This window comes from Pongo pygmaeus, chromosome 1 (assembly GCF_028885625.2).
Source record: "Pongo pygmaeus isolate AG05252 chromosome 1, NHGRI_mPonPyg2-v2.0_pri, whole genome shotgun sequence".
NCBI classification, from domain to species: domain Eukaryota; kingdom Metazoa; phylum Chordata; class Mammalia; order Primates; family Hominidae; genus Pongo; species Pongo pygmaeus.
Window position 1 is genome coordinate 145,218,541 of NC_072373.2, and position 18,771 is coordinate 145,237,311.

Here is an 18,771-nt window from a genome sequence, read left to right on the forward strand (position 1 = left end):
TTATTTTCCTCACTCATATTTATACGTTGTACCCGTCATTGTTATTCGCCTTTGCTATACTAGTTCTATCACAACATGGCATAATGAAAGTAAGCCATGTCCAAGTAATTAAAAAACCTAATACTGAACCTCCTAGAAAATCTTCTATTACAGCAAGATCATTTATCATGACATATTTTCTTGCTGGTAAGTAATAACTAAATTCTTTCAAAGTGAAGTATAAAATTATGTGATTTACTTGTTTTAGAATGTTTCTTTCATAATATTATAGAATCCTATTTAATCTTATATATTTTTTATTTCAAACTGTATGACATCAAAGGCTGAAAACTTCTTAGCCCTTGATCTTCCATTTTAAAGGCATCAGCCCTCTATTTCAGAGGAACTAAAGGTTAAAGCTCTGATTTTTTAAATTGTGCATTCACAGTATCTTAGTCTACTGTGTTAGTATTCAAATTACACAAAAACATTAAATATTAATCTGGCCAGTTCCCCTCAAATCCAATTGAAAAAAAATCAGTCCCGGAGATGAGAATGTTAGTGTCATATTACAGCTTTCTTTTGCAAAACAAGGATAAAAGTTTAGTGCATAGAATGCAGAAAGTTCTGGCAGGATTTATTTACAACTATTTCCTTTTTCTTTTTCAGGTTTACTAGAATAAATATTTGTGCAGCTGAATGTGTTGCTAGAAGCAGGTCCTTGATGGCTGCCTTAGGCAAAGCCAGTATCTAGGCATAGCATGGACATCAGGCTTGGGGGAAGGTAGCCTATTATACAAGCTGCTATCATTGTCCACACATGACTTCATCTTTGCCTGGGTGGACCCTCAGAATTCCACAGTTGTTGAACTCATGGAGTCTCCATAATGTTCTCTTCTCTTGGTGAAGTGCGTATACATATCTCAGGCTGCAAACTTAGGCAGACAAACATACAACTATTTTTGTAAAAGCGGATCTGAATTCTATCTTGAACCTCCTATTTCTTTCTTTCTTTTTTTTCCGAGACTGAGACTCACTCTGTTGCCAGGCTGGAGTCCAGTGGTGCAACCTCGGCTCACTGCAACCTCTGCCTCCCAGCTTCAAGCGATTCTCCTGCCTCAGCCTCCCGAGTAGCTGGGACTACAGGCACCTGCCACCACGCCCAGCTAATTTTTGTATTTTTAATAGAGACGGGGTTTCACCATGTTGGCCAGGATGGTCTCGATCTCTTGACCTCTTGACCTCGTGATCCGCCCGCCCTGGCCCCCCAAAGTGCTAGAATTACAGGCATGAGCCACCGTGCCCGGCTGAATCCCCTGTTTTTATCACTGACTGAATAATTTAGTCGTATGGCTTTCCAGGTAAACTTGGGCAAATGCAACAGTTTCAGTCATTTTAAGTTTATATTTAGGCTTCTGCCCCTCTCATTTTCTCCGTGTGGCATCTAGGTTCTAAAGAGACTTTAAGGTGTTCAGGTGTTGGGGTAGAGTGGGTGGGTGGTAAACACCTGGCTCACTACATTCCTTTGGGGGTGATTCTCCCTCCTAATCTTTGGATGCTGGCCTCTGTCCCTGCTGCATTCACCATCCAGGTTTCCTTTTAGGTATTTAGCAGCAAAGAACTGACTTGAGTGCTATTCTCCATCACTCTGGGGCTCACAGGAAACTGTGGATTCAGTCCCTCCTGTGTCTATTTCTGCCATGTCACCACTTCAGTACTGCTGCTGCCCATATCAGGTTGGTATGAAGCACTTCCATTAATATTTTCTATCCAAGTCTCAGATGGAAAGCAGGGCACAGTACAATATTTCAGGGGTCCCTAACCCCGGGGCCACAGACCAGTACCAGTCCTTGGCCTGTTAGGTACAGGACCACACAGCAGGAGGTAAGCAGTGGGCCAGTGAGTAAAGCACCATCTGTATTAACAGCCACTCCTCATCACTTGAATTATTGACTGAGCTCCACTTCCTGTGAGATTAGCAGTGACTTTATTATAGATTCTCATAGGAGCACAAACCCTATAGTGAACTGCACGTGCGAGGGATCTAGGTGCGGCTCCTTATGAGAATCTAATGCCTGATGATCTGTCACAGTCTCTCATCACCCCCAGATGGGACCACCTAGTTGCAGGAAAAGAAGCTCAGGGCTCCCACTGATTCTACATTATGGTGAGATGTATAATTATTTCATTATATATTACAAGGTAATACTAATAGAAATAAAGTGCACAATAAATGCAATGTGCTTGAATCATCCTGAAACTATCCCCGCTCTGCTGTCCATGGAAAAATTGTCTTCCACAAAACTGGTCCCTGGTGCCAAAAAGGTTGGGGACCTCTTCTCTATTTGTATCAGTCAGGGTCGTCTGCGTTATGCTGTGGTAACAAATGCTCCCCAAATCTCAGTGGCCTAGAAAGACTAAGGTTTATTTTTCACTCGGCTGGCCTTCCTGGGTCAGCCATGGTATTTCTCCATGCCTTGTGCTCTCCTAGAGCCAGGCTGGCAGAGCTGATATTGCTGATATCAGGGTAGAGGAAAAAGAGAATAAAATGAACCTTGTGCTGGCTAGAAAAGCTCACACTTTATTGGCTAAAGCAAGTCAAATGGATAAACCTGACATCAATAAGGCAGAGAAGTTGAATTCTCCTCTGGAAAGGGGCAACTTATATTATTTATTTATTTTTATTTTTATTTTTTGAGACGGAGTCTCGCTCTGTCGCCCAGGCTGGAGTGCAGTGGCACGATCTTGGCTCACTGCAAGCTCTGCCTCCCAGGTTCATGCCATTCTCCTGCCTCAGCCTCCCAACTAACTGGGACTACAGGTGCCTGCCACCATGCCCGGCTAATTTTTTTTTTTTTTTTTTTTTTTGTATTTTTAGTAGAGATGAGGTTTCACCATGTTAGCCAGGATGGTCTTGATCTCCTGACATCGTGAACTGCCCACCTCGGCCTCCCAAAGTCCTGGGATTACAGGCGTGAGCCACTGCTCCCGGCCAGGGGCAGCTTATTTTTTTTTATTTTTTATTTTTTGAGACAGAGTCTTGCTCTGTCGCCCAGGTTGGAGTGCAGTGGTGCGATCTTGGCTCACTGCAAGCTCCAACTTGAGGGTTCACGCCATTCTCCTGCCTCAGCCTCCTGAGTAGCTGGGGCTACAGGCGCCCGCCACCATGCCTGGCTAATTTTTTGTATTTTTAGTGGAGATGGGGTTTCACCGTGTTAGCCAGGATGGTCTTGATCTCCTGACCTCGTGATCCGCCGGCCCCTGTCTTCCAAAGTGCTGGGGTTACAGGCGTGAGCCACCGCACCCGGCCAATATATTTTTAAATAATAATGCAATCTACCACTTTATTCCTGGGTTCCTAAACTTAAGGGGAGACCTAAGTGTCCCTAATAACTTAGCCTGAGGAGTGGTGAGGGGTCAGAAACACCATGCTCATGGCTTTCAGTGCTATCTCTTCTTCAATTAAAATTCTCCTCCCCAGGTCAGGAAACCCTATCTAACCTCCGGGGAGGGTGGTCTTGTTCTTCATCTGTTCTCTTCTAATTGACTGTTTATGGACAAAACATTCATGTTTCACTTCTTTCTGCACTTAGCCCTTTGAAGCTCCAGAGAACCCATCTTTTACAAAATCACAAACCTTGGTGTTCAAGATTAGTTTTTCTGCTGTGAATTTAAAAAAACCTATTTACAAGCTGAGAACTGATTTCTTTTATTCTTTCTCTTTTCTTACTTTTTTTTTGAGATAGGGTCTTGCTCTGTCACCCAGACTAGAGTGCAGTGGTACAATCATGGCTCACTGAAGCCTCTACCTCCTGAGCTCAAGCAATCCTCCCACCTCAGCCTCCTGAGTAGCTGGGACCACAGGTGCACATCACCATGCCTGGCTAATTTTTTTTTTTTTTTTTTTTTGTAGAGACGGGGTTTGCCTTCTTGCCCAGGCTGGTCTTGAACTCCTGAGCTCAAGTGATCTGCCCACCTTGGCCTCCCAAAATGCTGAGGTTACAGGCATGCCAGGTCTGCTTTCTGTTTTTTCTTTTAAAAATTTTTTGGGTTTTTTCTGTGGTTGTTTTGTTGTTTTTGTGTCCACCCTTGATAAATGCTCTCAGAAAAATAGATTCTCTTGCCTCAGTGAGCTGAGGGGTCATGAGGGCAACAAGGAATGGTATTAAAAGAAAACCTCAATTATTGTCTCCAAATAGAATTTCCTCAAAACTGGAAGGTAGGTAAAGTAGTTGTGAAAATAAAGGCTGCTTGGATGGGAGCTTTAGGGTGTTGTTGTCCTGAGTGACTGCTCTAAAGCATGCTTACTGTAGTAGCGGTGGATTATCACTTTCCATCCCATAATCTCCAATGCTCTTTATAAAGGATTTGTAAAAGATTTACAATGCTAGCTTCCTATTTTCTGCTTGAAACTTCCCCTTGAGAATTACAATATTTGCCTATAGTTTCACACTAGCCAAGCTCACATGTGTGCTGAAGTAATATTCAAGTGAATGTACATGAAATTACAATGAACCAGAAACCGAGTAAAACAGGGAGCTTACCTTAGATTCTGTTTTTTCAACATATGTTGATTTTTATTTTTGATTTTTTTATTTATGGACTATTTCCATGACTTTCAATTGAAGTTACTCATATACTACTGAGAGATACTCCACAGGGCCACCTACCGTTCTTGTACTCTCTTTGCCAGTAGTTTCTATGGAGTTAACTTTGCTCAGTCTTTTCTCAGAACTGTTATTTCAGGTACCACTTTCATCTCTCACATTACAGCTTCCATTCCACTTTCTCACACTATCCACCTGCTGTAGGCATCCTCATTGCTTATTAGTATAAATGAGCAAAATTCAGCAGAGATTCAGTTCAGATACTTCCCAAAGTTAAGAACAACACATCTGTGAACTCCTGCCCATATGATTGAAGCCCCAAGGTGAGTTGGGGACAGAGGAACATGGCCTCTTTCCATAAATCCAGAGAGGAAGAAGCCTTGCTTGAGTCCCACATTGCTTCTCACTGTGGCAGGAGGCAGGCAGTTTTGTGTTTTTTAAATTTACTTTGTTTTTTGAGACAGAGTCTCACTCTGTCACCCAGGCTGGAGAGCAGTGGTGTGATCTCGGCTCACTGCAACCTCTGTCTTCCGGGTTCAAGCTATTCTCCTGCCTCAGCCTTCTGAGTAGCTGGGATTACAGGTGCACGCCACCACGCCTGGCTAATTTTTTGTATTTTTTTTTTTTTTTTTGTAGAGATGGGGTTTTACCATGTTGGCCAGGCTAGTCTTGAACTCCCGGCCTTAAAGTGGTCCACCAACCTTGGCCTCCCAAAGATCTGGGATTACAGGCATGAGCCACCACATCCACCCCCAATTGTTCTTTCAGCCATCACAATTTCATTCTATCAAGCACTGTGGAATGCCCCTTTTACCTCCTTATAGAAACAACGTTATAACTCTTTGTGTTTCCAAGAACACAAAACACAACACTTGTATACATGAAGCTGACCAGCAAATGTTTGTTGAAAGTTTTGAATGACTTTCCAGCCAGTGATCTCTAAGACAAAATACACCCTCAGCCTTCATGCTTGCCATTTTGATGTTAATTTTAATTTGGCTTTGCTAATAAAAACATTTTGGTAGAGAAGTGAGACACCACAGGCCAAACAAGGATTTGTAGGAGGTTCTGGTGGATAATCCCTGGGCTACCTTCTAAAAACTAGGAATTGGGGGCCACATCTTTCTTTTTAGTTGTCGTTTGCCTCTTGTCTTTTCTTTCCTGCTTCTCCCCGTATGTGTTTGTTTGTTTGTTTGTTATCACTGCTTTTCCTCTCTGAATCTGTTTCTCTGTAACACCTTCTGGCCTTCCCCTCACATCTGACCCATCTAGCTGTTAAAAACCATCTAGATGGAAAGTCTCTTTCCTTTCGCAACACAGCTCCCCACGCCCCCTTCACTTTCCTCCTTTTTTAAGAATTTAGATTCAACTCTGAGGGATCCCTGTTCTGCTTTGCAATTACCTTGAGTTCAGGAAGTTCCCAAGGTACAACAGAATGCAACATAATGTGTTTCCCAAGTGCCTTTGTTAGTAAGTTGTTTGGATTCAGAACAGATTTTCCCAGCAAAAAGAAGGCTCTTAGTGGTGTTTACAGTCTAGCCTCCAACATCTTACTCAACATACTACACATTTGTTGCGTCAAGTATTCACTAAATGCTGGTGGTTGAGTATTTCCGTGATTACCAGGTTGCCCTTCAGCACCGTGATGTTTGAGCTGAGCTGTTTACTCCCTTGACCGAGCTCTTTTTTTTTTTTTTTTTTTCCGAGACGGAGTCTTGTTCTGTCGCCCAGGCTGGAGTGCAGTGGCGCGATCTCGGCTCACTGCAACCTCCGCCTCCTAGGTTCAAGCGATTCTCCTGCCTCAGCCTCCAGAGTAGCTAGGATTACAGGTGCGTGCCACCATGCCCGGCTAACTTTTTGTATTTTTAGTAGAGACGGGTTTTCACCATGTTTGCCACCGAGCTCTTTTTATCATATGCAAAGCTTCTGCTTGTAAGGGTAAACACATGATCTTGCCTTAGCCCTAGCTTCGCAAGTTGTACTTCTCTCTACACAGTTCAACTGCAAGACACCGCAACAGTTTTCTCAACACTCAGATGAAACAATAATTTTCACATGCTGATGAAAACTTAGCCGTAGCCCCGGGGAGGTTTGAGGCACATTAGGCTATTATGGTCTATAGGATGAGACCCACGGAGTAAGAGACGTAACCTTATTAAAACATCCTCTGCAGAGAAAACAGAATCTCTTTGATGGTAGGGGACAGATTATGTAACAGGTTGTTTGCAAGGATGAGGTTCCTAGCTGGCACACAGAAGGGCGCAGTATTAATGCTGAATGCAAGATGAATGAATGAACGGATGGATGGATGGCAAAGGGTCACAGGAAGACATCTGGGCACACAACTCTCATTGAAGTCTGAGTGGGAAGGACTTCACCTCACAGTATTTCCTTTTTGTAAGGTCACCAGGAAAGCACAACTTTGAATATTTCTGTGACTTCGTTATTGTTTTGCAGAATTCAGAGAGAACAACGCCTTCATGACATTTGTTTTACTTTGCATCTTTATTCTTTACTAAAGGTGGGTCAGTGGAAGTTTTATATTTCAGCTTTGAAAAACAAAGTATCCAGGACTATTTGCCCCAGGAGGCCAAGAAACCTCTTACAAGAACCTTAAATATTTTTGGTTGCCTCTGGGGGCTGTCCGCACCCTCGGGTAGCTTTGGGGTTGAGGTTTCCAGCGTTAGGTCGGGCTTGGAGTAGAGCCTGCCTCCCACGAGGGTGGTGGGTGTGGGCTGCACTTCCCGCAGCCACTTCAAACAAATCTCTGAGGACAGAGGGGCAGAGGGACTGTGTTCTAATACGGAGCTCCGAGGTATGGCTCCGTGAGGCTTGTGGGTACTAGCGGTCCTTTAGTGGGCGCCTTTCCCCCTCGGGGCCGACCACCCACCTGGGGATGATCCCAGGCAGGAACGCGTCTGCAAGAGCGCTGCCCTCCCGCGGCTTGCACGGGCCCCTTTGAGCGCAGCTCGCGGCCTTGCCGGTTGGGGACGCTCTCTCGTGGGAACGTCGAACGCACCCGGCGGGGCGGGGCGGGGCGGGGCGGGGCAGGGCGGGGCCGCTGTCCCTAGATCCCTCCCTCGCACCGCCAAACTTTCCTACGGCTCTGGGCGCGTCGCAGCGGTCGCTGGAGAGGAGGCGCTCCGCCGCCCGCCCACCCGCCCGCCGCGTCCTCCGCTGCTTCTCCGCGCCCGGCTGGAGCCCGGCGCCCGGTCGCCCCGTCGCGCTCGGCCCCGAGGGCATGCGGCAGCCGCAGGGGCCCCCGCTCCCGGGCTCGGCGGCGCGGGTGAACGTGAGCGGTGAGTGAGGGTCCGGGCGCGGGGAGGGTACCCTGAGCCGCCGTCACCAGGGCGTGCGTCGTGGGGAGGCCGGAGCTAAGAGGCGCCTGCCGGGCTCCAGCCGGCGGCTTTTCGGGGTTGCCTGGCGTGCAAGCCTGGGCTCCAGACCCACTCCAAACCCCTGGGACAAGACTCTCCCGGCGGGTGTATAGCACAACTCGCTCTTTTCCCACCTTTTCCCCCGCTAGGAGCAAAAAGCAATCTAGATGCAAAATCGGCGTTGCGTCCGCTGCTGAGGGCTGGCAGGCTGGGCGCAGAGGCTAGGAGAGCGCCGCACGGGTTGCCTCTGCCTTTGCACATGTGGTTCTTTCCAAACTCAGTCTCATTGCCGTCGATGGTGATTAGGAAACTGGGGTTCTCTCGTGAAGCCTAGGGATATAACGTTTTTCAGCCTCCAGTTACATCTGGTACTGTGCTGTGTCCGCTGGGGAACAGCTTGAACCATGTGCAGGCTTCTAGAGATTCGGGAACTAGTAACTAGCAACACTGTCGGGGTTGTTTGTTCAGGGTATGCCCCCTCACCACCACGAGATAAAAGTGCTTTTGTTCTGTAGCAGAGTTACTTTATTGCTTTCCCTCAACAAGTTGCAGCTACACAAAATTGCTTAGAAATTCCGCACGCATGTAATTTGAGGAGTGACTGTGAATATTGGAAACAATTTAGTCTTCTTAAGGTAATCATTAAAATGGCCCTGAAAAGCATTTGTAGATTAGTATTTATTTATTTATTTATTTATTTATTTATTTTTGAGACAGTCTCGCACTATCGTCCGGGCTGGAGTGCAGTGGCGCGATCTCGGCTCACTGCAACCTCCGCCTCCCAGGTTCGAGCGATTCTCCTGCCTCAGCCTCCCTAGTAGCTGGGATTGCAGGCGCCCGCCACCACGCTAGGCTAATTTTTTGTATTTTTAGTAGAGACGGGGTTCCACTATGTTGGCCAGGCTGATCTCGAACGCTTGACCTCGTGATCCACCCGCCTCGGCATCCCAATCACGCCACCGCGCCCGGCCAGGTCCGTTTTTTTAAACTGAGTAATTTCCACGAAATGTTTCCCCCATGATTTGTTATTGTCATTACAATGCTTTTCTTCCTCCTTTTCCTCCGAAAGTAGCATTACCTGTTCTTGAGATGTCGTTTAGAAATAAAGGGCTTTCTCACGGTTCCAACTTAGTCTGTAACAGAGAATAAAGTAAATTGTCAATTACAGACAGACAATCAATCTCCTCTTTACAAATTCCATGTACTGCACAACGTTTCATTAATGCATGGACTTTTGTATTGCTGAGAAGAGTTGTTGGATTTTCCCGTGATCCATCAACAGTTGCTAACCCTGCTTTCCATGGACAGTGGATCCGATATTATTTAGTGGCCTGAGTCCAGTAAACAGAGTTTTCCTCTTTTTGGGACAGAAGCGATACAGTTAGAAACACACACCTTGGCTCTGTTAACCCCAGGCTTGTCTAAACAAACTGGGCTGTTCTAAAAAGACGAGCAAGCAAACCCTGCCAGTCGGAGTTGTGTACTTGAGATAAGCTTCCAGAATTGTCTCTTGTGCCTTGAGACAGCAAGGACCTAGTTATCCTGTGGAGATCTGGACGTCTAACCATTTGGACAACACTTACATTGATTGTCACTATCATATAACTAGGAAAATCGGTCATTTTGGCAAAAATTTTTTCTTTGTCTTTAGAATTCGAAACTTTGAGGTTTTGATTTAATTACATATGAGACTCTGCTTGTCTAAACCTTTCAAATGCATTTATCAACTACCACTCTTTTTTTTTTAATCAGATCAGACCTATTTTAGATATCTTGCTGTTCTGCAAGATATTTGTTAGAACAGGCCTGCATATGTTTTCTATGAATGGAGACTGAATTGAAAACATTAAAGTATGAGATTGTTTTTCATGTGTGTTCACCGGAATCTATTTAAGAAACTACAGCATGTTAACTCTCCATCTCATTTTTCAGAAACACACGTGCACAGTGGAAGAAATGCACACACAGCATTGTAGCCAGGCAGCACCCAGACACACAGTCTCAACATCACTTGTACACACATGCCTAAGGCTGGCTGCTTCTCCTCCCAAGTTTCTCAGCCTGCAGCTGAGGAGCAGCAGTGCGTGATAACTTAAGACCAGCCTCTTGTTTCTTTGGGCTGGGGCAAGGGGAATCGCTATAACTCAAATGGGAATTACTGTAACTCATATTACCCATTGGCCATTCTCCTTGGAGTATACATTAGTTCAAATGCTTTCTGGCCTGTGATTATACCCAACAGAGCGGTTAAGTCTGTTTGCAAGCTTCTAAATGGCAGAGACCAGGTCCAAGGCATTATTAATGCGGTATAAAAGGAAGACCAAGGCTTTGCAGTCAGACCAGCTTTTGTTCCAGTCCAGGCTTTATGACCTTGGGCACATAGCTTCACCTCTCTAAGTCTTAATTTCCTCATCTGTAAAAATGAAGATTATATCCATCTCCCAAGATTAAAAGAGAAAGCACTGAGCATGGTCTCTCATATACAGGAAGTACTCCTTAAATGCTGGTTGCCCTCTTTTCCTCCTAGATAAAAATTTAAGTATTGACACTTGTGTAAACATGGGTGCAAATGTATATTCTGGTAAAAGTGCAAAGATAGATTTCTAAGCCTTAGGTGACTTAGAGATGTTATACACACTTTTCTTACATGCTTTCTCTTTTCCTGGCCATGGGCCTTTTGTTCCTCCCTTCGTCATTCCTCCTGCAGGTACTGAGCCTCCCCTTTTCCGGCCTTGATGATCCTTTGTTCCTCATCCTGGATTCTGTATTTGTGGAGGAGTCACCCGGAGCTCAGTCCTGCTATGGATGGCAGAAGTGGTGGTGGGGCTGGGGAGCTATCTGCATAAGTGCAGAGACTTTGTGCTTTTACAAACGGTGGACTAGAGGTACTTGGAGCACAGGGTTCTGTCTTTGAATCCTAGTCCCGCTTTTGTGAGTTCTTGTGACCCTGAATAGATTGTCATGTTTAAGTTTTTTTCATTTATATAGTGGGGATAATAATTACTTTTCTACCTGTCTGCATGGATTGTTGATGGGTTCCATTAACTTATGTATGTGAAAAAGCTTTGTACCCTATGAAGAGCGTATAAACATTGGAATTAAAGAGGCAGGGCATCCAGATGTGGGCCACCCCAGGCAGGCCCACTCAGCTCTGGCTATTGGGGGTTAGTGGTATCTCCACAAGCATGTTTTGAGTGCTAAGGGGGCACTGCTGCAGTTCTTCCATATTCCTCTCTCCCGTCCTCTGACATCATACTGGACTTCGAGGAGGAAATAGCATCAAAGGTTGAGAAACTGCTCTGTGGGGAATATGAGAGGAAGACAAATTTCAGGACTGAGGTTACCCAACACTACATGATCGAAGGCATAGGGCAAAGTTCCGAAGAAGCTTTAATTTCGTGTTGGAATCACCTGTACTGTCTGCGCATCTCAATTCTTAGTGGACAAACACAAACAGCTGGCCACCCATCCCACAGGTCAGGAGGAGAGTGCTGATGGCAATGTTGGACAATGTATTGGGTCCACTTATACCATCCTCACTCACCTGTGCCTTCTTGCTGACTTGGGTCTCTAGTTTACTCTGCAAAGTTTTAAACTGACCCAAGGCATTGCCCCCCCACCCCCAAATTAAGCTAGTTACTTAATTCAGTCTGAAAGATATTTGTTGCTCTCTATCTGTCCTGGCAGGCCAGCTGGGGGGTGGAGGAGGAGATTTAGTACCATTGAGAGGAAGTTTCTGACATCCTGGGTTATACCCACCCCCCTCTTCATCACCCCCAGTCTTATGTCCTCCTCTTTATTCCTCTTCCTTGGCTGGCCTCTTGTCCTGTCTATCTACAACCTTCAATTCCTCCCTTGCCCATGACCCTTGATACTGCCCTACTCCCATGATTCTGTTACCCCTCCTCAGATGTGAATCATTTGTATACCTCAGGCTGGGCCAGACTGGGTGTCACTCTGGAAAGCAACCTGCCCAGCACAGTCTGCCCCACCCCTTCCTGAGGATGTTCATCAGCCCCTCTAATTACTCATCAGCTAGTCCTGTGTCTACATTGTTCCCTGGGACATTAAGCTGGAGCTTCTACTAGCCCTGGCCTTGACTCACCCATGTGCAGATTGACCAAGGTGTTATCAAGGGATGGCTTGGCAGGTGGCGTGGCTGGGTTGGAGGGCACATTAGCCCCTCCATAAGTGCACTAGTTGGTCCAAAGGCCTTCCAAGCAAACATGCAGTCTAAATAAAAGCAGTGTATTTGCTTTATAAATGCAGCTTTAAGGCAAGCCCCTGGTCTCCCCTTTTAAACCAAGCTGTCCCAAAGCACATCCTGTGTAGAAATTCTGGAGCTGCCCCCAGACAGACTCAGACCATGTAATTCAAAGATAGGCAGCGAAGTCTATCAGCAGCATTAACTCCCTAAGGAGGTAGAAAGCCAGAGTTAAGGCTCAAAGCCATTGGCAGTGACTAGTTATAGAAAACCAGAGCAAGGGATCAAGTATAGAATTTATTGGGAGCACATCAGTGAATCATTTACCTCCTGCCCTGCTTGATTTTTAGTAAGTCAGTTCTTTGAATGGGGTTAAGGAAGGCCTTTCTCTGGACAAAAACTATCACATGGGTCTGGTGAAGAGAAAATAAGTAGTATAATCTTTTTCTATATCTCCATGGCATTAGGATTGAAATCTCAATTTCTTCCTCTCTGTCTCTCTCTCTCTCTCTGTGTATATATATATATTATACATCATCAGTCTTTATTCTGAGAGGAAGTCATAGACGTTATTCTCCATCATCCTTGAAAACACTCCAGCATTAAAAAAAAAACCTAGCACTCTGTCCTCCTATATAACCAGCATACACCCATCAAATCAGGAAATGGACATTGGTACAAAACACTATCATGCAATCCACAGAGCCCGTTCCTATTTCGTCAGTTATCCCCCAAATGTCTCTTCTACCTGTCTGATCTAGGATTCATGTTACATTTAGTTACCATGCCTCTTCTGAAACGGTTCCTCAGACTTTCCCTGTTCCTAAAGTGCTTGCAGTTGTATAGGTCCTACATGCTGTAGGGTGACTCCCAACGTGGGTGTATTGGGTATTTCTTCACAGCCTGACTGAGGTCATGCGTTCTTGGCAGGAATCCTTCAGAAATGAAACTTGGCTCTTCTTAGCTTCTCACAACAGAAGGCACATGGTGCCAACCCATCCCACTGCTGGGATATTGACCTCAATCACCTGGTTGTGTTGGTGTCTGCCAGATTTCTCCACCTTAAATTCACCAAAGGTGTTTGAAAACAGCTTTGTACTAGTGTTTGTGGGGAAGTATTCTAAGGTTTGCAAATAGCCTGTTCCGCGTTAAACGTGTACCTACAGAAACTACCATTTATTGCTGGCGTCTGCCTGCATCAGCCACCTCTGTGAATGTTGCCAAATGGTGATTCTTTTTTTTTTTTTTTTTTTTAAGACAAGGTCTCACTCTGTTGCCCATGCTGGAGTGCAGTGGCATGATCTTGGCTCACTGCAGCCTCAACCTCCTGGGCTCAAGTGATCCTCCTGTCTCAGCCCCCCAAGTTGCTGGAACTACAAGTGCACACCACCACACCTGGCTTATTTTTTTTTTTTTTTGTATTTTTTGTAGAGATGGAGTTGGGTTCACCATGGTGCCCAAGCTGGTCTCGAAATCCTGAGCTCAAGTGATCCACCTGTCTTGGCCTCCCAAAGTGCTGGGATTACAGGCATGAGCCCCCGCACCCAGCCTCAGGTGATGATTCTTTATCGCCGTCACTCTTTCTACATTTGTTAGTTGGCATTCTACTATAAGGAAGAACTTTATTTTTCTGCTTTTATTAAGAAGTGTTCATGGATTCCTTCTGTATTCAATAAGTTGAAGTCTCACGATTGTTTTTTATTTTAATGCTCAAATTGTGCTCAATTTGGCCAGTGGGGACCCCTTGGAGCTGCCTCCTGTGTCCTTTTAACACATCCCTATTATTCATTGAGCATTTCTTTGTTTTCTGTCTCCACCAGATCATCTTGTACTTTCTTTGACCTAGTTAGGCCTCCCTTTTAGTAGAGAATGGTACTTTTGTCTTATTTATATTTTATGTATTTAAGGCATACAACATGATATTTTCATGTATTTGTCTTGATAAACATAGATGTAATGAAGTGATTACTACAGTCAAGCAAATTGACATGCCCATCATAGTTACCTTTCTTGTGTTTGTGATAAGAGTACCTAAAATCTACTCTCTTGGCAAATTAGCAGAATACAATATTTATTAATTTTAATTTTTTTAGAGACAGGGTCTTGCTCTGTCCTACAGGCTGGAGTGCAGTGGCGTGATCATAGCTCACTGCAGCCTCTAACTCCTAGGTTTGAGCAGTCCTCCTACCTCAGCCTCCCAAGTAGCTAGGACTCCAGGTGCTCACCACCATTCCTGGCTAATTAAAAAAATATTTTTTAGAGGAGGGGTCTTGCTGTGTTGCCCAGGCTGGCCTCCAACTCCAGCCTTAAATCATCCTCCTGCCTTGGCATCCCAGGTGCTGGGATTACAGGTGTGAGCTACCACGCTCAGCCTCAATACAGTATTAGTAACTGTAGTCCTTGTGTTGTACATTAGTGGAAGCAGGGAAAAACAGAAGATGTAGATTAAAAGGTATGAAGTTGCAGTTATGTAGGATGAATAAGTCTTGAGATCTAATATACAATATGAGAATTGCATTTAGACACCAATACATAGAAGGTTGATGTGCCCATTGTTACTGGGGTATCATTGCTTCTAGATCTCTCAGAGGACAGAGCTAGGAAATATATGTGTATATGTGTACACACATTTAAAAATTTTTCTGTATTAGGCTGTGTATTATAAAATCATGATTCATACTTATACCTACAATTTCAGTCTAACACCCAAAGAGCTTTCTGTTCTTCCCCCTTTATATGTTTGTACATATCTTCTCTGGCAGTTAGAAAACCTGACTCTCATTATCTTCAATATTTTTGCTTATTTGCATAAAGTAACCAGTCTTCCAAATGTGAAGGTCATCCTGCCTCCTCTGTGTCCACCACCTTTGCTGCTGCCTCTTGTCCTTGGCTGCCAGGCCTGCTAGCCTGTGTCTCTATGTAGCTTAATCATCAGTCTCCAGTCCCTCTAGCTCACAGCTCTTCCCAGCCATAGCTCATGCCTCTATGTACCTCCCCAAACTCCCCAGCCTCACGTTGCATTCCCAGCTACATGCTGATTGCCCTGTTCTGGGGAAGGAAGAAAAGAGAAGGGAAAGGAAGAAAGAAGATAGGAATGGAAGGAAAGCAAAGAGGAATAGTGTATATATTTTAAAGTCTTATTATACATTGCCAAATTGCCTTCCCCCAAAGTTCTATCAGTTTACATTCTCACCAACATGTTATGAGGGTACTATTTTCCCCACATTCTTGCCAACGCTGAGTAATAGCCACTTGTTTAAATGTTGTCAATCTGATAGCACTCCACTTTTAGCTCTATTACAGCTCTGCCACACTTAACCCTGTATTATATGTCTCATCTCACCCTCTAGGTCAGGATTTCTCACCTTAGCACCACTGACATTTTGGACTGGATACTTCTCTGTTGTGGAGAGCTGGCCTGTGCATTGTAGCATGTGCAGCAGCATTCCTGGCCTCTGCCCAGTAGATGCCAATAGTACCCCCCTCCCCCAAGTCATGACTGATGCAGATGTCTCTAGATCTTGCTAGGAATCCCTGGAAGGAGGAGAGGATTGGCCCTAGATGCTCTAGATAATGAGTTTCCTGGGGGAATTTTGCATCTTTATACATGTCTTCATGCACCTCTGTCTTTGACTTACATATGGTGAACAGTGAGGGAATGTTAGCTGGACAGGGATGAGAGGAATAAAAGGTTAGGTAGAATCCACTACAACAGGACCAGTGGAACTTGTTCACTGCAAGTATGCAACAAATGCAGATTCCAGGAACATCCAACAGAGGGAAGTGAAGAGGAATGTCAGCAAGGTTAACTTTCCATGGATTGCTACCAGGTTATTACTTGTATTTCTGAGTTTGTTTTCGCCCCAGTTTCGTATAGACAGACAATGAGGTCTGTGGCCTATTTCAGCTGATATACTCTATTTTGTTGATGGGGAAAGTAAAATGCTTTAGGAGAAGGTGTTAATTAACATCATTTAACATTGTAGAGGTAAACTGAGTTTATTCTGCGCTTTCTCTGAAACAGGCAAACTGACAAATGGTTGCTACTTTCTATGATGTATTTAGAGTTTTACTCTGATATTTTCATTTGATTATATGGATTTTCCCCCATAAACTCTTATCAAAAATTCTAAGGAGAGATGTGCTTCAAGATTTTTATTGACATTTACCACAATCATTATGTTAGAAATGCAAAATGCTTGTTCCCCGGTGTCACAAAGAAATAGCGCTTGAACATAAATTTAATTCTCTCAGTAAGGCAATTTTTACTTTCTGCGGAAAGGGTATACTCACCAGCAGTCTTGTCATGAGAGTACACCAAACAAAGGAAAAGCAGACATATTTATCCCTTACACATTTGGGTTGTCCTCACTGCTGTGTCCTGCATCCATTGGCCGGAGCCAAACCTCACAGTCTAAACTGATACTCGATTTGCTAAGAGCCTAAAACTTTTTTAGATAGGTAAAGGCAAGGGTGAACAAAGGAAAAGAGGAAGTTGCTTACGAAAGATTTAAAGAAGTAATAACATTAATAACATTTCCAAATAAGAAAGGGGCATAGGCTGTGAGCTGCAACATGCCTGTGAGCATGTCCAACAGCCACATAGGATAGGGCTTAACAAAGAGTTATTAGCACAAAGCAAGGAGGCTTGAAGAAAGTTTTTAAAAGAAACTATTATTTCTAACATTTATGATTTATTATTTAACAAGAGAAACTTTGAAGAGGAAACTTTTTACTTTCTGCAATTATATTTCTTCTAGATTCAGTAAATGTTTGCAAAAGGCATTAATGTCATTACGGAGAACAAATCTACGTCTTTCATTTCTCTGGGGGTCAGGTGGCAGAGACTTTGCTTCCAAAAAGAGGCTCCAGTGGTCAGTATTGCTTAAAAAAAAAAAAAAAAAGCCCTGGGCCAGAAGGATGAGGGCTGGTCAGAGTGAATCAGTCCCCAATTTCTAGATTTCTTCTCTGTAAAATGGAGAATGCTGCACTGCCCATCTCACTGTGGGATCAAATGGGGAAAGAGATGTAAACTTTGAAATTTGTTCACTAGTATATCAGTGAATGTGTTTTGGTGGATTACTCCAAGATCCTGATGGAGTGGTTTAGAGGAAGTGTGGTAATATAGTAAGAATGTTAAACATTAGGTTTTCAACCCAGCTGGCTAAACCCCTCTTTCCTGATTGTACACATTCATCTGGGACTCTGGGACTAAAAGGTAATGAAAAACACCAGCTAGTGACTCTGACTAGAGTGGTAGAGGAGAGAAGGCTTTGGCTTTGGGGTGTTATTGTGGTGACCCACCCAGTGTGAGGGAAAGGATTCTTCCTTTGGTCTCCTCTTCCCAGTATTCTCTGTTGGGGTCCCTTTTCCCCAGCCTTTTGGGAACAAGCTCACCCTGGATCTCAGTGGACTTTCTCTGACTCTTCTAGACCTTGGAGTGGACTGGGGCTTTACATTTGCTACGTCATTCACTTTGTCCCACTAACCTGACAAGTTAGATCTTATCTCCCTTTTACAAAAAAGGAAATTGAGGCTCCATTTCTCAGATCCCACTGATAATAACAATAATTAAATTAGAACTGTTTGTTAGGGGCTATTCTAAGCACCTTCTTTAAATCTCTTAACAGCCTTAGGAGGAGGTTGCCCTTATTATCCCTGTTTTGTAGATGAGGAAATTAAGACAGAGAAGATAACTAACTTGTTGGTAAGCAAGGCTTTAAACTCAGTCTGGCTAGCTCCAGGGCCATGCTGTTTTGCATGTGAATATCTATTTTTTTCTAGCACCATTTTTTATTATTATTATACTTTAAGTTCTAGGGTACCTGTGCACAACGTGCAGGTTTGTTACATATGTATAGCACCATTTGTTGAAGAGACTGTCTTTTCTCCATTGTGAATTCTTGGCACCCTTGTCAAAGATTGGTTGATTATGTATGTGTGGATTTATTTCTGGGCTCTCTAGTCTTTTCTGTTGGTCTATATGTTGGACTTTATGCCAGTACCATACTACCATACATAGCTTTGTAGTATGTTTTAAAATCAGGAAGTGTGAGGCCTCCAGCTTTGTTCTTCTTTCTTATGATTGTTTTAGCTATTCAGGGTCCTTTGTAGTTCCAGATGAATTTTAGGATTTTTTTATATTTCTGTAAAAAATGCCATTCAGATTTTTGTAGGGATTGCATTGAATCTATAGATTGCTTTGGGTAGTATGGACATTTTCACAGTATTAAGTCTTCTGTTTCATGAACATGAAATGTATTTACCTCTATTTGTGTCTTTAAAAATTTCCTTATCAGTGTTTTATAGTTTTCAGTGTATAAGTCTTTTTTCTTTCCGATTAAGTTTATTTCTCAGGGTTTTATTCTTTTTAATGCTATTGTGAATTTAATTGTTTTCATAATTTCCTTTTTTGGATTGTTTGTTGTTAGTGCATAGAAATAAATGCAACTGATTTTTGTATGTGCATTTTGTATCCTGCAACTTTACTGAATTACTTTATTAGTTCTAATGGGTGTTTTGGTGGAGTCTTTGGTGATTTCTTCATATAAGATCATGTTGTTGATGAACGGAGATAATTTTACTTCTTTGTTTCCAATCTGTA

The 18,771-nt window shown here is 43.7% G+C and overlaps 1 protein-coding gene across 3 annotated transcripts in view; it reads left to right on the forward strand.

The window, feature by feature from the left end:
* LPAR3 (lysophosphatidic acid receptor 3) overlaps positions 1 to 18,771 on the forward strand; it is a 119,221-nt gene that overhangs the window by 20,531 nt on the left and 79,919 nt on the right. For 2 of the 3 annotated variants that reach the window (XR_008494178.2, XM_054451423.1), the window contains exon 4: positions 1,583 to 1,715. Coding sequence is in view for 1 of the 3 variants with exons in the window: in XM_054451423.1 (XP_054307398.1) it covers positions 1,680 to 1,715 (36 nt within the window). In the remaining 2 variants the exon portion in view is untranslated. Of the gene's footprint in view, positions 1 to 1,582; positions 1,716 to 7,697; positions 7,886 to 18,771 lie in introns of those variants that run through there. The other variant, XM_054451440.2, reaches the window with a different exon arrangement.